Source organism: Molossus molossus, unplaced genomic scaffold (assembly GCF_014108415.1).
Source record: "Molossus molossus isolate mMolMol1 unplaced genomic scaffold, mMolMol1.p scaffold_m16_p_19, whole genome shotgun sequence".
NCBI classification, from domain to species: Eukaryota; Metazoa; Chordata; class Mammalia; order Chiroptera; family Molossidae; genus Molossus; species Molossus molossus.
The window spans coordinates 38,865,244-38,884,557 of record NW_023425354.1 but is presented as its reverse complement, the minus strand read 5'-3'; the positions used below and the strand labels follow the sequence as shown (position 1 = coordinate 38,884,557).

The following is a 19,314-nucleotide window of genomic DNA, read 5'->3' as shown; positions in this document are numbered from 1 at the left end:
AAAAAAAAATGTTTTTTGGTTTTTTTTTTAAAGTATGAAAACCACTAGAGTAGACCCTAAGGGTTGGAAAGACTTTCAAGTTGTATATATTTAAATATGTTTATTATCATTATTAATGATTTTTTTAGAGAGAGAGAAAGGGAAAGAAACATTGATGTGAAAAACACTGATCAGCTGCCCCCTGCATGCCCCCTACCGGGGATCGAGCCCAAAACCTGGGCATGTGCCGGGACTGGGAATCAAACCAGACCTTTCAGCCCACGGGATGACCTCAATCCACTGAGGCACACTGGTGGGGACTCAAGTTGTAGATATTTAAATTACAATGTCTTTGATATGGGTTGTTTTCAATATGTATTTAGCAGCTTAAAGTTTCTGGGAAGATTTTTTTAAAAGCACATCTAATTTCCTCAAAGATCGAAGTGGAAATATAAATAGGAAATGTCTCAAAACTTTGCAAATTCAGTATACAAGTTGCCCTGAAAGCAAAAAAGAGGAACTGAAATAAACAGATAACACATCTTTTTCAAATGTCACATTTAATGTTTTCACCACTGTACTTCAAATCTACATTGTACAAAGTGACCAATAAGTGTGCCACGGTAATTGACCAACCTCTGAGATTGTACCTTTCACACCAGTGTCTTCTTGGGCTCTTTTGATACTAAACACGTTTCTCATTCAAGTGAATTGAAATGCTTCAGTTGGGTTGATTCTCAGGAGCCTCATAAAAAAAAAAACAAAGATATTGCACCATCTTTGTTTAGTAATTCAATGTTTGTTTCTTTCACAGCAAATAATTACTTCATTGAAGTTAAAACTTCCAAACATAACTTATTAATAGTCTTCAAATTCAGCTCAGATCACTCAAGATGAAAATACTCTGCTAAATACAGATAACTTACAATAACTTTAACAGTTAATTGTCCATAACACACACCAAGGTTTTTTCCTAGACCAATTTTAAGACGATCCATTAGTATTCCTTGTACAGGTGAAAAACGATCTTCAGTTTTCTTGTCTTTTTATTTTTAATATAAAAGTTGGAAGGGACATTCAAGTTTCAAGTCTCCACATTGAACTTAAAAAAAAAAAAATAGTCATCATCAGCATGTGGAGGTAAACAAGCCAAGTTGTATAACTCCAGGAGGTAGAGGCCTTCAGTTTGTATTCATATATACATATGCACAGAAGAATTCAGTGTTCCAACAGAAAAAAAGAATTTGTCAAAAAGTAATAAGTTATTTACTACTGTGACATTTCAAGACTCCCACAGCTTTGCCTAAGGACACAAACACATTTGACATAATTCCCTATGTGCCTTTTTTTTTTTTTTGTGGCTTTAAAATTCTTTAAATTTTGTTTTTGTCATTTATTTATTTTTATTGTCCAGTGCAGGAAAAGTCTCACAAAATTCACAGACCTAGAATGTGCAAGCTAGTTCTCTCTCTATACAGCAATGTTGGGATTCTTTTGAAATTAGCCCAGAAATGAATTATTTACATACATGAAAGATGCATGCTTGGGGGTTCTTTTATGTAAGAAAGAGCAGAAAAACTTCTAATAAAAATAGATTAAATATATATATATATATATATTTATACTGGGTAAGGAAAACAGAAGTTTAGTCTCTCCTAGTCACAAACTCATTCTCTCTACCCACAACATTGGATTTTAGACAGCACACATCACCGTCACGGCTCTAATGAGAAGCTAATTATAGGGCTTGATCATTAGGTGGCATGCCCCTCCCCCCAACCCCCCGAGGTGCAGCCACGATCAGCTCACGTGGCTCCATGATTGGTCGCAGGCAAGGTTTCTAGATTCTTCATTTTAGAAAACCCATAATTTTTAGGAATGGCTCAAATATCAAAATGTATGACTGTCTGTGTGTGTGTGTGTGTGTGTGTGTGTGTGTGTGTGACAATCTCACTTCATTTTAAAAAAGAAAAACAAAACAAAACAAAACCACAAAACCCCAAACTTCCAAATTTGGTTCAAATCTCTTTTGTTCTGTCTGAGGTGAGCCATAACAGCTGCACTAAATTCATAAAACATGTGCAACTCTGGGTAAAATATTTTTCTTCTAAAAGCACAACCACTTTACAAGATTAAAAGTCTAGTAACATTTCTAAATATTATTCATATCATACAAGTAGTGGTTGTTAATTTAAAACTTCATTAGTAAAATTACAGTACAAGCATGATTAACCTCCAGAATTGCAAATCCCAGACTCCAGTGGAAAGCTACATTACATCTTCAGTAGTACATTATCTTCCACCGTCACTCCCACACCAGAGGAGATGGGGGCATCTCAGATGGCTGAGCAACAGTGGAACTAGAAAAAAATGGAGACATGGTAAAAACACTTGTAACACTGCCAAGGGCAAAGGGCAATTCACTGCTGCCTGTTTTCCTCTTTCTTTAAAAAAGCTGTAAAGTCCAGTTTCTTCTCTAAAGTTGTCTTTGTTCCAAACTGTTAAAGGATCTGTATGTTTAGTGAGACGACATGGTACAGTGGCTAATACATGGTCTTGAAAACGACATGTCATTTACTAGTTGTGTGACAGCAAATTTCATCTTTTCTCCTTTGGAAAGGAATAGTGCTCTATTGTAATGAATAAATGAGATAATGTATGTAAAGTGCTTTTCACAGTGCCTACTTCATAATATAAAGTAAATGGTAGCTATTACAAATGATAATGCTTATAATCAACTAGAAAAATAATCTTAAAGGATGCAGAATTATCCTTTTAAAAGTAGCCTCTCAAAAAAAATACAGTGACTTTAAGTGGGGACCTGTTTTGAATGAGCCTCATAAGCTTTCTTTATCAAGTATTAATTGAGTAGTAATGCATAATCATTTAGCATTTGTTATCTACAGATTTGTTTCATCTGTTATTTCAGTGCTAATGTTGCCAACTAGATTATAAAGATGAGGGAGTACTGCTTTGCTTCTCTGGGGCCCAGAATAAAGAATAACTTGTATCTGGAAAGGTATTAAAACACCAGATTGACTGTGTCACTGACTCTTAGGGGAAAACATTAAAACAAAGTAATTTTAAACAACAGAAGTAAAAATGTAACTTCTTTCTACTAACAATAGACATGGGATAAATGAAAGTCACCTTGTTCAATAATTCAATCAACTTCAAAACCACATCAAGGCCAATTAAAACAGAAGTGAGGGGAAAGGAAAGAAAGAGGGAGAAGAGGGGAAAAGGAGAGGGGGACAGGCAGGTGGGGAAGAAAGGAGAAAGAGTGTGGCCTCTCAGCCAAACCCACCCTTCTCTGTCCTGCTTTGTGACAGGGAGCCAGAGCTGTTCACTTTTCTCCTTTGCCACCTGGCTTCATGTTAACCTTTGCCAGCAGAGGGCGCTGGGAAGGCACTGCAGGGCCATAGCTTCGCGAAGCAGCTGCCTTGCCAGTTCTGGTGTGTGCCTTTTTTTTTTTTTAAAAACATGAAAGGCCCAGCTTTGGTCTACCCAAACATTCTGGCAAGTTTCTCTGCAACCCAGCAGGCCTCTCTGATGGATGAGTTCTGTCCCCCACTTCTGGAAATTTTTGTCACCACCCTCATGGGGTGTGTCTCTGTGGCAGCCATACCATCTCTAAAGAGGTCCAAATCTTATTAGCCTTGGGGGTAGAGGTTTCCTCTAAGTTCTTAATTTCTTCCTTGTTCACTCTTTCCCTAGTTAATGCTTTTGTTATTAAATTTTACTGGGTGTGGTTTCTTTCTCATGGCTAAACCTTAATTAATACAAGGAGTTAGGGGAAAAGACTGAGAAGGAAAGGATAAAAAGAATAAGGCTTGCCAGGTTCCAAAGTAGGTTTATAGCTCTTTAACAACAAGCCTACTGGGCTCACCAGCAGTCTATCTATAAAAAATATCTTTCTTGTTTGCACTTATTATGGAGGCGGTGGGGATGGTAGTGGGAACCCAGATGACCATGTGTAACTCTAGGACAGCAGCTGCCACACTGTTGCTGCAGGAGGATCCCCATGTGCCATGATCAGGCAGCACAATGGTCATCTGGGCAAAAAACTGCCAAAGCAACCACACTGAACAGGCATCAGTGTAAAAACTAATGCTTACATTTTAATATGCTTTTGACTAAAGCCAAAGTTCATAACAGAAACTTTCTGTTGGACCTTTAAAAAAAATTTTTTTTTTCCTTTATTGATTTTAGAGAGAGAGGAAGGGAGAAGGAGATAGAAACATCGATGAGAGAGAACATGGACTGGCCGCCTCCTTCATGCCCCCCACTGGGGATTTGGTCCACAACCTGGGCATATGCCCTGCTCGGGAATAGAACCGGCAACCTCTTGGTGGATGGGTCAATGCTCAATCACTGAGCCACAGTGGCTGGGTGGATCTTTTAAAAAAATATGTTTTAACTGATTTTTTTTTTTTTTTTCAGAAGGGAGGGAGAGAGAGAAACATTGATCAGCTGCCTCCTACACGCCCCCTACTGGGGATTGAGCCATAAACCCAGGTATGTGCCCTGACTGGGAATCGAATCGGGACCTCTCAGTCCATGGGACTGATGCTCAATCCACTGAGCCACACTGGCCAGGCTCTGTTGGACTTTTTATCTATGTTATCTAATCTAAATAAAAACAGTAATATGCCGAATAATAAAATCACAATGGCACCTTTTTAATCCTAACAAGAAAATCAGAATTATATCCATAGCAGTTACCTAATAAAGCTCTTAAAAGCAGCAGACTGAGGGTTGATGCAGAGAGGCACTCTGTTTCCTTTCTGCTGTTCCAGAATGAACTGGTGAATAATTTCTGTGGAGAAAACAAACATAACAAGGCATGCCAAATTGCAGGGGGCAGTGGGTTCTCAGCTAACTCTAGCCAGCATCGGAACAGCATTTCCTACTGGTTTAGTTCAATCAGACACACGTCATCTATCAGGCAGAATCCAGAACTGTCCTGAAACCAAAATGACAGGTGCTGCTAAACACAAGCAAAAAACCCCAAAGCGGAATTGCATGGGATGGAAATCTCACCAGTGGGAGGAGTAGAATGGTCTATAAATTTGAGAGCGGCTCCACAGGGTTTGGCATTATGAGTGAACTTTTCTAAATTGTTGGTAATTACCGCCTTTTTGAAAATCACTTAAAAAACCTTGATGTTTAGGTACACAGTTTTGGGCTGGTTACTTTGGAGACTTTCTCTCTCTCTTTTTAGTTAATCCTCACCTGAGGATATGTTTTCATTGATTTTCTAGATAGGGTGGAAGGGAGGGAGAGAGACACACACATTAACGTGAGAGAGACACACTGACTGGTTGCTTCCCGTAGGGCCCCAACCGGGGCCAGGGATCAAACCCACAACCTTTTGGTCTACGGGCTGACACTCCAAACACTGAGCCACTCTGATGAGGGCTACTCTCTCTTCTAAAATGCCCTAGAGCAGACACTCAAATCATTCCAAATTGTAGATGTCATAAACCCCCACCCCACCCCAATGGGGATCGGGTCAGGAAACTTTATGAGTCAACCAGCAGAAATTTCCTTCTCTTGTCATTATCCATGGAATCATTCCCTTAGTGGATGTTTATCTTTTTTAAAACTTTGCATGTCATACAAAAAAGAATCCAAAGTATTCCATTCAATGAAATAAATTATGCTCAGTGACTACATATCGAGTCACACTCATTAAATAAGTCAGCTTTGAAAACTAGAACAAAATATTTATTCCTCTGCCTGACCTTCCCCTGGGTGTAATGCTAAATCAGTATTCTTATGACACACAGCTTTTGTGGCATATATGTCCTGGATGCAGAGCTGTACACCAGGTTGTAAAATAAACCTGCGAGGGAGCTTTGGTCACCATCCAGATCTCAGCTATCACGGCCACACAGTGAAAAACGTTCGTTACTAATGATCCTGCCAGGCTGAAGTCCAAAAAAGATACTCACCTTTAACCTGTCGAACAGAACTGAGGTTCTTCTCAAAAGTGTCATCAAATTTGGGGTTGGTGATGGGCTCAAAGTCACTGGTATAAACTCTTCCAGTAGAGGTGGAAAAGCAACATTTACACATACATGTGTGATATCGTAGTCGCCCTTCATCTAGGTAGGGGTGGGCTAAGGCATCCTTAGCGGATATTCTTTTGGACTGAAATCAAATTTAGAGACCAGCACATCAACACTACAGATAAACATGACTGTCCACACAGGGTCTTTCTCAAGGCATAGCAACTGCTTATACTTTATGGTACACCCTGTGTAAAGAGGGATAATGGAATTCAGAGGTGGGCAATGCAGCAGTTGAGGGAGTATGGAGTAACTTTCTGCTAAGATCCCGAAAAGTTCCTACCTTGAAATAAATGTATGCAGGGTCAAAAATGACAAATATCATGACATTTAAATATGTAATGCTTTGGAGGGGATGAGTTTATATTTTAAATAATAGTAATATTTTCTAAACATGTCTCGGCATTTAGAAGAGATGTGATCACGGTGGCAGTTTTACAAAGCTGCTTGAAATTTTAATTTGCTTAGAATACCAAATTAACTTAGGGCATCTGAAAGCTGTTGGAGTTAGGCAGCAGATAATGGTCTGGATGCCATGTTTTAATATCCAGCTGAGTCTGAATATCAGCAGCCTGTGGTTTTTTGACACTTCAGATCAGAATACTTACTAGTTTCAGGTTAATAACTCATACACTTTTAAACTCATTTCTCCATTAAAAAAAGAAAAAGAAAAAATGTCAGTCCTTTGAGCCTAGTGGACATACAAGTACCATTGAGAGAAAGTGAATTTTAAAGGATTTAAAGGTGGACTCAATAGCAGAGAGTAGAATAAAAACTCACACTCTGCCCCTACTTCCAATAACCAAGCACTTCATATAACATGATTTAAAAAGAAAACCATTTTGCACTCAAGCCAAAACAAACAAACAAACAAACAAACAAACAAACAAACAAACACACACACACATAAAAAACCCAGATCATCCTGACTGGTTCTGGTCTCCCAAATAATAAAATGTTAACTATTTCCCATAATCCTGGATTTCCCAGAAACATTTTATATCTGGACTTATTTGGCTGTGCTAATGCTAAAAGGCATGTCATGCCCTTTCAGGAAAGGATAACCACAAAGGAAAGCTGTGGTCTGTCCACCGAGAACAGACAAATGTAAGCTTGACAACCTTGGTTTTGTTCCTGTTGTTTTGTGCTTGGAGATCCAGCTGAACTGATTCACTGGTACTCTTAGCAAGAAGACTTTTTCTTTTGCTTTTTAAATGAGTCCAGCTATTCCTGGAGGTTGTACTGGGATAAAGGTCTACTGTCAGAACCAAAAGAAACTAGCCAGCCAACAGTACACCTTCCCCAGGACAGGGCCCCTTATCCTCAGTGTCTCTGGCCAGTCTCACGTGTGGATTGAGCTCTCTGGCTTTTGTTCACTAAATCTGGTTCTTGGCCAACTCTACTACTGTTTCCGACTGAACATGGCTGATTGTGTGCTCGTTGTTGGCAGCAGTGATTGAATCTGGGTTTTAATTTTATCATCTGACCAGTAAGCCATTTCTGTCAGGTGGTGAATGTCAGATATTGGGTCCCTGTGAGCTGCCACCAGCAGCTGGAATTTGGCTTCCCTGTTGATCTTTTAAAAAAATATGTTTTTATTGATTTTTAGGGAGAGAAAGGGAGAGGGAGAGAGAGAAACACTGATGAGAGACATCAACTGGTTACTTCCTACACGCTCCCTATTGAGATAGAGCCCACAACCCAGTCATGTGCCCTGATGGAGAATCAAATCTGAGACCTCTCAGTGCACGGGACAATGCTCAACCAACTGAGCCACATTGGCCAGGGCTCCTTGTTGGTCTTTTTTGTTTGTCTGAGGATTCTGATATTTCCTGAAATTTGAGAATGCAGGGTTGAAAAGATATTGGTGTTTTCCCAACTACTGAGAGCATGCTCTGTGTTTGTATAATCTTTGTGCACTAATATGAGATCTTCTTAAATGCCTTACCTGAGAGAAGCCTGTGAACAAAAAGTAAATAAAATCCCTAGCATGCAATGATCACTGCCATTTCTCTAAGCAAATTTAAGTCTCTTTAGGATTTCTGAAACAAGGCTAAAGAAAGGAGAAATACATAAGAAATAATAATGTTATTTTAAAAATCTTTCCACTTCTTTTCATGTCTTTATTGTGTTAATATTATTGTAAAGGGTATGAGTAACAAAAAGAAAAAACTTGCTGCTAAATTGAGAAAGAAATCACACAATCAGATTTTCAGGAATAGTATTCTTTTGAATGACCTAATGGTGCTTAATTATGTCCTACATATCTTAATTATATATCGTACATATCTTGTTTCTTTAATTGATCAACATTTGTAATAGATATGGACACTCATTTCTATGCTAGATTTTTTTGCTTTATCAAAATTGGCTCTTCTAGCTTTAAATAAAAGTTGATAAAATATTCCATTTAATAAATATGAAATATTTCTAATTAAACAAATGGATGCACTTTGTATACTTCTGAAGGGAGATTGTACATCATATTATGAGATCTATTAAAATAAAATAGAGCAAACTCCCATTCCCATGGGCTTTTAGAAAGAATATTAACACAAAAAAACATGAAAAGAAATGGAAAGATTTAAAAAAAAAACACATTATTATTCCTTATGTATTAAATATGTTGGCTCTCAGAAATTTTTTTCTTTCTAAAGTCATATCTCAAAGATTAAAATAAGCTTTAGCCCTGGCTGGTGTGGCTCAGTGGTTAAGGCATTGGCCCACGGACCAGGGAGTCCCAGGTTCAGTCCCCACTGGGGGCACATGCCTTGGTTGCATGCAGTTTGTCCCTGGCCCCAGTTGGGGTTGTGTGGATGGCAGCCACTCGATGTGTCTCTCTCACATCGATATTTCTCTCTTTCTTCCCTCCCTCCCTCCCACTCTATCTGAAGATAAATGCAAAAAAAAAAAAAAAAATGTTCTCAAGTAAGGATAAAAAAAAAAGCTTTACATGTGAGTTAAAATAATACTCTTGGTTACTAAGTATGAAGCAAAATATATAACTGTCTAAGTTTATAAAGAGGTCATGTGATACTCCTACATAAGATGATTCTTCGGACAAATCAGTCTGAGTTAATACTTACAAAAATGTAAAAACATCTCTTTTTGGGAGGGGGTTGGAAGACTAGGTGAAACAGGTGAAAGGATTGAGAAGTACAGGTAGTAGTTACAAAACAGTCACGGGGATGTCAAGTACAGCATAGGAAATACAGTCAATAATATTGTAATAACTGTGGGGTGCCACATGGGTACTGGAAATATCAGGGGAGCACTCTGTAAAGTATATAATTATCTAACCACTGTGATGTACATCTGAAATTAATATAAAATAATATTGACTGTAAACTGTAATTGAAAAAATAAGCAAAGGAAAAAAAAAAGATTCATGGACACAGACAACAAACAGTATGGTGATTGCCAGAGGGAAGAGGGGTTGCAGGGAGGTAGAATGAGGTAAAGGAGGGATAAAGAAAAGAAAAAAAAGCATATGCAAATATAGAACAAGCCTGTTTTCTTCCTAATTTTACTGCCATGTACAATTAATGCTAAGCAGAATATTCTGGTTCACACAAGTTTTGGGCTTGTTTTCTCATAAAAAGCCTAATAATTTTGAATTTGATTTTTTTCCTCTTGGTTTTGCTCGTCAGGTATGTGTTCAACTAAATTAGATGAATGAAAATAGCTAATTTCTTTCTAAAGAGAAATAAGTTTTTAGAATGGTACACATCATAAGGACTTAATGTGTCAATTTAAATTTTAATCTTCTGATTCTCAGTTAACATTAAGACTTTACTAATATTAATTTGCATTAATAAACAGTCTTTGGATCCCCGAATAACATATTTTTCATATACCTAGGCTCCTCATTAATACATCATAGAGTAGCTATCAATAAAAGGCTAAAAAAGATAGGCAAATATGTATCTTTGGATTAAAGTACACATACACTTTATTTTTTAATCCTCACTTGAGGACATGGTTAGAGAGAGGGGGGCAGGGAGGGAGAATCGATGTGAGAGAGCCACAATGTTTCGGTGCACAGGACTACACTCAACCAACCGAGCCACACGGGCAGGGCTTTTCTGTTTTTTAGAGAGAGGAGGGGATGTGTAGGAGAGAGAAAGAGAGAGAGAAAAAGGAAGGGAGGGAGAGACATCGATGTGAGAAATATATGTGCCCCAATAGGGGATCGCACCCGAGACCACTGAGTGCACAGGATGACACTCCAACCAACTGAGCCACACCAGCCAGGGCTGCTTTTTTCTTATATTTGCCTAAAGGCTCCTGCTACAAGCTAAAGATCAGGAATTGAATATTCCTTAAGAAATATAACAAGGACCTCAGTAAAGGATGTTATCAGATGGTACTCTGACCATTGTCTTCATGGTATAAATTCATGGGTGTCACTGATATCACCGCAGACACCACTTCTGAGAATGAACCAAGAAACTGAGCCAGGATTTCCAGGAATGTTTCAGTCCAGGAGCAGACAATTAGCAACAGACTGCTTAGCCCAAGATTAACAAAATAAGAATTAATTAATTACTGCAGACTAAATAGAATAAATAAACTGATTTAATTATGGTTAATGTTCTTTTTTTTTAAATCTTCACTGGAGGATATTTTTCCATTGATTTTTAGATGGGGGAGGGGGTGCAGAAAGAGAGAGATCAATGTGAGACTGCCACATTGATTAGTTGCCTCCCACATGACCCCAACTGGGGCCTGGGATTGAGCCTGCAATCTAGGTACATGCCCTTGACAAGGAAAAGAATCCGAGACCTTTCAGTCTGTGGGCTGATGCTCTAACCACTGAGAAAAACTGGCTAGGGCATTAATGTTCTATTTTTAATAGATACTTAAGAAACCTCCTTTCTTTCTTTTTAATGAATCACTAACCCACAATTTAACAGGTTAAAACCAGAATAAAACATTCTGCCCTGGCTGGTTTGGTTCAGTGTTTAGAGTGTTGGCCCGCAGACCAAAGAGCCACAGGTCTGATTCCAGTCAAGGATACGTACCTCGGTTGCAGTTTGTTCCCAGCCCTAGTTGGGGTCTTGCAGGAGGCAACCAGTCAATGTGTCTCTCTCACATCAATGTTTCTCTCCCTCTTCCTCTCCCCTTCCCCACATCTGAAGATAAAGAGAAAAATGTCCCTGGGTGAGGATAAAAACAAACAAAAACAAAATATTCTTTAAAAATGGTATGTATTTTTTTTAAATGTTCACTTAAAAAAAAAATATGTTTTGCCCTGGCCAGTTTGGCTCAGCGGTTAGAGCGTTGGCCTGTGGACCGGAGAGTCCTGGGTTTGGTTCCCGCTAAGGGCATGTACCTCGGTTACAATTTGTCCCTGGCCCCGGTTGGGGTTGTGTGGATGGCAACCAGTCGATGTGTCTCTCTCACATTGATGTTTCTCTCTCTCTCTCTCTCCCTCCTGCTCTATCTGAAAATAAATGCAAAAATGTCCTCGGGTGAGGATTAAAAAAAATAATAATTAATTTTAAAAAATAAGTTTTTATTGATTTTTCAGAGAGAGAGGAAGGAAGAGAGAAAGAGAAACATCAATCAGCTGCCTCCTGCACACCCTCTACTGGGGATTGAGTCCGCAACCCAGGCATGTGGCCTGACTGGAAATCTAACCAGGACCTCTCAGTCCATGGGATAAAGCTCAATCTACTGAGCCACACCAGCCAGGCAAAAATGGTATCTATTTTTAATGTCAATTATAAACTAATAAAGCATCAGGGCAATTTAAAAATAATAATTCTGTAAAAAAAATAACATTTATTAGTTGACCTTATTCTATAAGACATTGATAAAAATGATTAAATACTATGCAGTGTACCTTTACTAAATTCCTTTATTATTATTATTATTATTTATCCTCACCCGAGGACATTTTTGCATTCATCTTCAGATAGAGCGGCGGGGAGAGAGGGAGGAAGAGAGATAGAGAAACATCGATGTGAGAGACACATCGAGTGGTTGCCACCCACATGAGCCCAACAGGGGCCGGAGACAAACTACAACGGAGGCACGTGCCCTTATTGGGAACTGAACCCTGGACTCTCGGGTCCATGGGCCGACGCTCCAACCACTGAGCCAAACCAGCCAGGGCTCCTTTATTATTTTTTAATGACCATGTAGTTATTTACATAGGTTCAATAAGAATGTGTTCTCCTTACCGGATAAATCTTACCTCCTTCTTATACATAAGTCTAATTTGTAAATATGACACCAAAAGTTTCATTTAATTAGGGAGGACAATCCCACTATTGAAGAATGAGGACAACATTTCACATGCAGAACTGGTGTCTAACAGGCCTCCCGAGATAACATGCATATGTCTGCTCTATGGCTTAGGACCTTCCAGTCTTAAGGCTGTAAGGACTGTAAGGCAGGTCAGGAGCATTAATAAACATGGGATCTCTGAGAAAGAGAATACCTTACAAATATAAGTAGTGTGGTGAATTGCATGGTTCTTGGTTCCTAATCTAATAAAGAACTAATAAAGAGCACAAGATATTTCTGACACATAAAAGTAAATTTTAACCTCAGGGCCTTTATAAACAAAATCCTCTATGGGCAGACAGAAATTATCTCTGATGCTAGAAGTTCATGTGGCTCTAGTTTTGTTAACCATACAAAAGGTCTTTATGTTTTAATCAACATCTCCTGTTAGCTATGTAGATAAACTTGCCAAATAAAACAAAATACCAAACTAATGACACTAAATCACTAGCTCATTGAGCAAGTTATGTGGCTGGAACTGGCCTTGATGGCAGACTTGACCACAGAGGGACGTGGACTTGAGAACTGCTGCTTTGTCTTGCTTCTGTATTACCAAGCACCTCACAGGACAAAGTAAACAAACAAAAGGAAAACAAAAAACAAACAGCAAACAAATAAAAATCCATTATGCACCCTGAGAGGTAACAAAATTAATTTGGTCACTCTGGTTCTGGTCCTGCAAATAATAAAACCTTCAGTTTCTCACAAACCTGGACTCCCTAACGAAACATTTTTACCCCTAATCTTTGTTATACTGATGTCTCAAGATAGTTCTGCCCTTTGTGGATCTGATACTCATGTGAGACAGTTGCTGTTTTCTTATCACAAACAGACAAATGCAAACGTAATAACTGTTAATCGTTTGGGTGTTTTCCCCCTTTAAATACCTTCTGTATTTTTGTATTTGGTTACTTCCTTGTACTCGTGGCAAGTAAAATTTTCTTTTCTAAATGCTTCTAGTTTTTAGTCTTCTTTGACAACAGTTATTGGCACAAATATGAACAATAAATATTCTTTAGATGAATGAATAAAGAGCTAAATTTTGTCCCAAAAGAGTCAAGTCCAAAAAAGGCATTCGCAAAAGCCACCATTCCAACAACTTAGAGTAAATATTCCCTTATGCAATATAATGGGTAGATTTTTTTCAAATAATGTTAAATTTTTTTCCTCCTGATTTAACTTGGTGCCAAACTCCTTCTACAAATAGATAAATAAGGATGGCACAGTTCCTCATCTCTCTTGACCTCAGCTCTTAGGCGTTAATCATCAAACTTCTGTGTGGTAAGTGAGCATGATACACATGAAACTGGGGACTGAAGTTTATCTTTTGAAAAGTCATTATTTACATTTTTCAGCTCTTGAAGTGTTTCTTAGAACACATGTATTTTTAATTCATTACAAAATATAAAAATAAACACTACTTACTGGGTCAAAGACCAACATCCTGCAAAGGAGATGAACAGCTTCATGTGTAGCCTGACTAGACAGGGTATAAAGTACAGGAAGAGATGGCTGTAAAAAAATAAAGAATTAAAATATGTCAAGGAGTGAAGTAGATATCGAGTATAGCTTATTTATGACAAGGTAAGTACTCAGCTCAAAAGATATATGCAGGTAAGTCATAATTCAAAGGGAAGGAGTATTTCCTGATTAACCAGTCTTCAAAAACAACTGTCATTGACTTCCAGTAGCATATTGTATATTGCATGCTTACTCATTGGAGGGTAAAGCAAAAGAGCCTATGTAAAATGAAAGCTAACCCTATAAATATTAGCCTTATACTGTACATGCTTTGGCATGAAGGGAAGACCAACATGCCTAGGAGTGAGAGGAAAAGGATTTAATACCTCGGCCACATGCAAAATTAAGCATATAAACTGTGTAAAAAGTAAGCATGTGAATGTGTCTTATGGCAACATTACCATAAAGCTGCTAAAACACTAGTCTTAAAGGAGCTATAAGACACTTAGGAAGTTATACAATCTTCTCAGAAAGTATGCCATTGTTTGTGCTGGGTCCACCGATTTTGCCTTTAGCACTCGATTTCTCATTCAATAGTTGTCTTTCATAAATGACAGGCATATCCACATGCCTATATCTAACCTTTTTACACTGAGGCAAGGAGATGGCCTGAAAAGCCACAGCGCTTATAAAGCTTCTATTTCACTGCTTGGAGAGTCGGGGACAGAGCAGGTGAATGGCATCACTGCTCTGTCTGTCACACAAGTTACACTAACAGGTCTCACCGCATCTCTATCACAGCCTCAGAATCTTGCTGCAAGATTCACATATTTGCCCCCTTCCAACAAAGTCACATAGGAAAATCCAACAAGAACAAGACACCTCAGAATCATCACGAGGTAATTATTCACCTTAGAGAAGTTTCTTCAGCATCAAGGAGTCATAGAGATAAGATGAGATGGGGGTTCTAGTTCACTAACAAATTAGATAAATCAACATGTCTGAATCTTAGTATTCTCAAGTATTAAATGAGGAGGTTGGTCTAAATGATCTCTTAAGCTTATTGTAGTATGAGACTTGACAGGACTACCACAGATTATAAAGTACCTTGATATTCTTAAAAAGATTTGGATTCTTGGTTTGACTATGAATAGGTGTCCTCTTTTTCATTGGGCTTGTGCAGGTTGGCAGCCAAATTCCAGCCAATTCATACTGACTCAAATGTCTCACCATAAGCAATTCTTTCCTTTCCACTGCCCAAGTGAATCTACACCTCATGCCATTTTTGTGGTGGAGGTAGGCTGTAGCTTAGGGAAGGGAATACTGGGTTCAAATTCTAACTCTGCTATCACTAGACTTGGGTAAGTCACTTGAACCTTGGCTTTCTCATCTATTAGACTGCACCAGCACACACCTGCCTATCTACCACATCATTGTTAATCATCCAATGTTCACCAAATGCCAGGTCCTGGGCTAGGTGTTGGGGCAACAAAGATAAATAACACCTCTCTGGTGGGCAAGGAGAATATAACCAAGTAGTTCCAGAAACCACTGAATGGAGACTAGAGAACAAATTAGAAGGGAAAATGTTAAGACTTGAGGATGCTTGGATATGAGACAGGGAACTTATGAACATCAAATAAGTGGCTGTTAAGGCTACCTGTGATTTTTTTCTTCTGGATTGATTTTACAGAGAGGAAGGGAGAGAGAGAGAGAGAGAAACACTGATGAGAGAGAGTATCGACTGGCTACCTCCTGCATGCCCCCCTGCCACAATCTGGGCATGTGCCCTGACCAGGAATTGAACTGTTGACCTCTTGATGCATGGGTCAACGCTCAACCACTGAGCCACACCGGCCGAGCAAGGCTACCTGCAATTTCAAACACTCCTCCCACCTCCAACTGTATCTTTCTTTACAGAATTACATCCCAACAAATACACTAAAAATAAGGCTAAGTTTAATTTCAGCTCAGAACAGTCATATTATATGCCTTCTTCTTTTCTGGGTTTATGTGCATGTTAAAAAGAGGCACAGACAGACCACAGCCATTCTAAGCCAACTGCAGCGTGCTGGTCACTGCAGTGGAGTCGGCGAGGCTGCGTGAGTACCGTTAGATGTTCCTGTTAGCTTTCACCTGGCCGCAAAGAAGCCGTGAGCGCCAGTCAGCACTCTGGGGTTATATAAGCGAGACTCCCACCTGAAAAATAAGTAGTTTGAACTAAATGAACTCTCTAACATACTCTGATTCTGTTAAATATAAGATAAGACAGGGTTATTTTAACTTCAGTGAAAACATATCTATTTCTGACACAATTAGCTGGGAACAATCTGAGGAAAAATAAAAAACTTGTAAGAGATGAACAAAAGGGAGTAAATTAGACTTTTCAATCCTATTAACAGGCCAGTGGCTCAACAAGTATCTACCTTAACAGATACTGACTTGGGCCATGGCAGCTAAGATTCTCTTCATCCAAATTCTGTGTTGTAGAAAAGTAACAATAAATACAAAATATCGTACAGTGTTTGTGTCTACTCAGCTTTCCCTGACCTTTAGGGAAGCACTCTCTTCTCGCTGTTAAGCGGTTTGGCTGGCCTGGATTTCAATCTCCCAGCTTCAAGGATGGCACCTGACCCAGGCCTGAGCACTCAAATGACATTCCCCTGGGCACCATGATGAGCACATGGTCTAAAATAGGTAAGGGGCATGGAATGGCTAACCCAACACATACCCTCTTCTCTCTTATTTACCTTCATTACAGAGGTAGAACGTTCTCTCTCTTTTTTTAAAGCCTATCTTGCATCTGGGAGGCCACATATTCCCCAGTTCTAGACAATGACATATAAGCAAATATTTGGTAGGTAGGCTTCTTGGAAAACTTCACTTTCCTGACAGAAGGAATAGGGACTGTCAGTGCTCCCTCTTTCCTATTTTTTCTTGCTTTGAAAGCAGATATGATTTCTGGACAAGCTACAGCTATTTCGTGACTATGAGGTGATACGCAAGAGAGTGTGAAGTCAACAGAACAGAAATAAAAAAACCTAGCTCCTTGAAGACATAACTGAACTACTATATCAGCTCTAGACTGCCTACCTCTGGACTTGATATGAGGAAAAAAGGAACTCCTATTTCTCCCCCCCCTTTTATTGATTTTTAGAGAGAGAGGAAGTGAAAGGGAGAGAGAGATAGAAACATCGATGAGAGAGAAACATTGACTGGCCGCTTCCCACATGCCCCCCACTGGGGGTTGGGCCCACAACCTGAGCATGTGCCCTGACCAGGAATCGAACCGGCGACTCTTCATGCATGGGTCGATGCTCAACCACTGAGCCACACCGGCTGGACAGGAACTCCTATTTCTTTAAGCCATGATACGCAAGATTTTCTACTACTTATAATCAAACCCATTCCTGACTAAGTTAGAGAACTTCCAAATATTATTTCTGGATCTATCTGGAAAAGATCTTTCCTGAAGAAATGACATGCTAGTAGAACACAAGCCTGGATTGCCGGTTCCACTTTTGCAAATATGTGAAGGAAAGCCTGTCTAAAAATGAAACCAACACACAGAAAAACCGAGAAGAGAGAATCAGATTCCCGGCATGGAACATCACTGGACTACCTGAATCTCAGCAGGGTCTGAAGTCAGTTGTAGCTCAAGACTTTTCAGTTATATGAGCCAGTAAGTTCCTGGCTTTGCTTAAGTCAGTTTTAACTGGGTTTCACTGGAAAGGGTCCTGACTGTTACATAACGTGGGAATATATATCAATCAACACAAGTAAATTAATTTGAGGTAATAATCTGTGACTTTAAAAAGATAGTTAATTAGGTTCTCCTGTATATCTGTATTTTTCAAAAATTCCCAACAAAATATAGTACATATTTCTGTTTGTACAAATATATGTAAATAAATGCATATAAAAATATGCCTGGACAGATATTCTTGAATTAATCCAGAGGAGACTGGGATGGTCTTGGGGGGTAGTAGTTTAGGATGACTAACTTTGTAAAATTTTTATTTTACATGTACTTACATATTACTTGCGTATGAACAAACGGGGAAAAAAGCCTGCTGTGAAGGTGTATGTGCCAGGCAGTGACTGGCTAAGAACAGAGGTTTTAGAATTAGAGAAATCTATTTTTGAGATTTGGCTCATGAACTTAAGCATATTATTAAACCTCTGTAATCCTCCATCTCCCATCTGTAAAAAGGAACAGTAAATGGTACATTATAGTGTTGTGAGGACTTAATGTATTAATTAAGGTGAATATCTTTGCATTCCTGGGATAAACTCCATGTGATTGAATTATTATTATTTTTAAATCACAAGCTATATCTACTATTTTAGAGTGACACTTTAATTTTTAATATTTATTAAGTGTTTAGAATGCCAGGCACTATTAAATGTTCTTCTTGCATTCACTATCTCTTTATTATTATAACAATTTAATGAGGTAGGGACCATTTTTGTTCACATTTTACAGATGAATGAACTGAGGCACATGAAGGTTAAGTGATTGGCCTAAGGTCACAAAGTGAGTTACTGGTAGAGTCGGGATTCATATACAGTCTGTCTGAAAATTGTAGTGTACAACTCCTGGGACATCACTCAACATGTTGTGCGATGTGACACCACAGCCTGCACCTTAATCATTACAGTCCAGAGAAACATCAACAGAGTATATATCTGGTGTGAAGCACCGAGATAAGCACAACGCCCTTTGCAGAACGGTCACGATGTATAGAAGTACACAGGGTATATTGCATATATTGGATTGGGGACCAACTTAATCTTTTTTTTTTCCTTCATCCTCACCTGAGGACATTTTTTGATATTTTGTTCAGATAGAGTGGGAGGGAGGGAGGGAGAGAGAGAGAGAGAGAGAGAGAGAGAGAGAGAAACATCGATGTGAAAGGGACACATCGAGTGGTTGCCACCCACACGACCCAATCAGGGCCCGGGACAAACTGCAACTGAGGTACATGCCCTTAGCGGGAACGAACCCGGGTCTCCCTGGACCCCAGGCTGACGCTCTAACCTCTAAGCCAAACTGGCCAGGGCCCAACTTAATCTTTTAAAGTTAAAAATAAATCCGAGTAGCTACATACAAAACATACTTGCGTGTGGGTGTGTATGTGTCTTCCAATGTCAGCTCCCAATAGCTATAACATGAATGGAGATACCTTCCAGCAGCTGCTAATAGGCTAACAAGAGGCATCTAAGACACGCATCATGGGGTAAGGGAAGCAGTAGGGAGTGGGAAGGGAAAGGCAGAATCTGATTACTGGTTTAAGTAGAGAGCTTCAGTGGTCTGTTAACTTCTCTCGAGAGCAGTGGTGGTATAAAGATCCCTAGCAAATGTAGATACAAAACTGAATTTCTACATTGGGGGTAAAATGGAACCAAGTACTATGCTGATTTAAATTACATTCAATTCTATATGGTAGGTATAATTTATACAAATCTACTTGGGTTAAAAGTTATCTAAAGATCTGTGCAAAGC

The 19,314-nt window shown here is 39.0% G+C and overlaps 1 protein-coding gene across 9 annotated transcripts in view; it reads right to left on the bottom strand.

The window, feature by feature from the left end:
- NLK (nemo like kinase) overlaps positions 1–19,314 on the bottom strand; it is a 151,136-nt gene that overhangs the window by 473 nt on the left and 131,349 nt on the right. The window contains exons 8-13 of one of the 9 annotated variants that reach the window (XR_004960265.1): positions 13,773–13,859; positions 5,937–6,135; positions 4,705–4,798; positions 2,213–2,339; positions 906–1,081; positions 555–724 (exon numbers count right to left, since the gene is read on the bottom strand). Coding sequence is in view for 4 of the 9 variants with exons in the window: in XM_036267733.1 (XP_036123626.1) it covers positions 2,285–2,339; positions 4,705–4,798; positions 5,937–6,135; positions 13,773–13,859 (435 nt within the window). In the remaining 5 variants the exon portion in view is untranslated. Of the gene's footprint in view, positions 1–522; positions 725–905; positions 1,082–1,367; positions 2,340–4,704; positions 4,799–5,936; positions 6,156–13,772; positions 13,860–19,314 lie in introns of those variants that run through there. The other 8 variants (XR_004960266.1, XR_004960267.1, XR_004960269.1 and 5 more) reach the window with 8 other exon arrangements.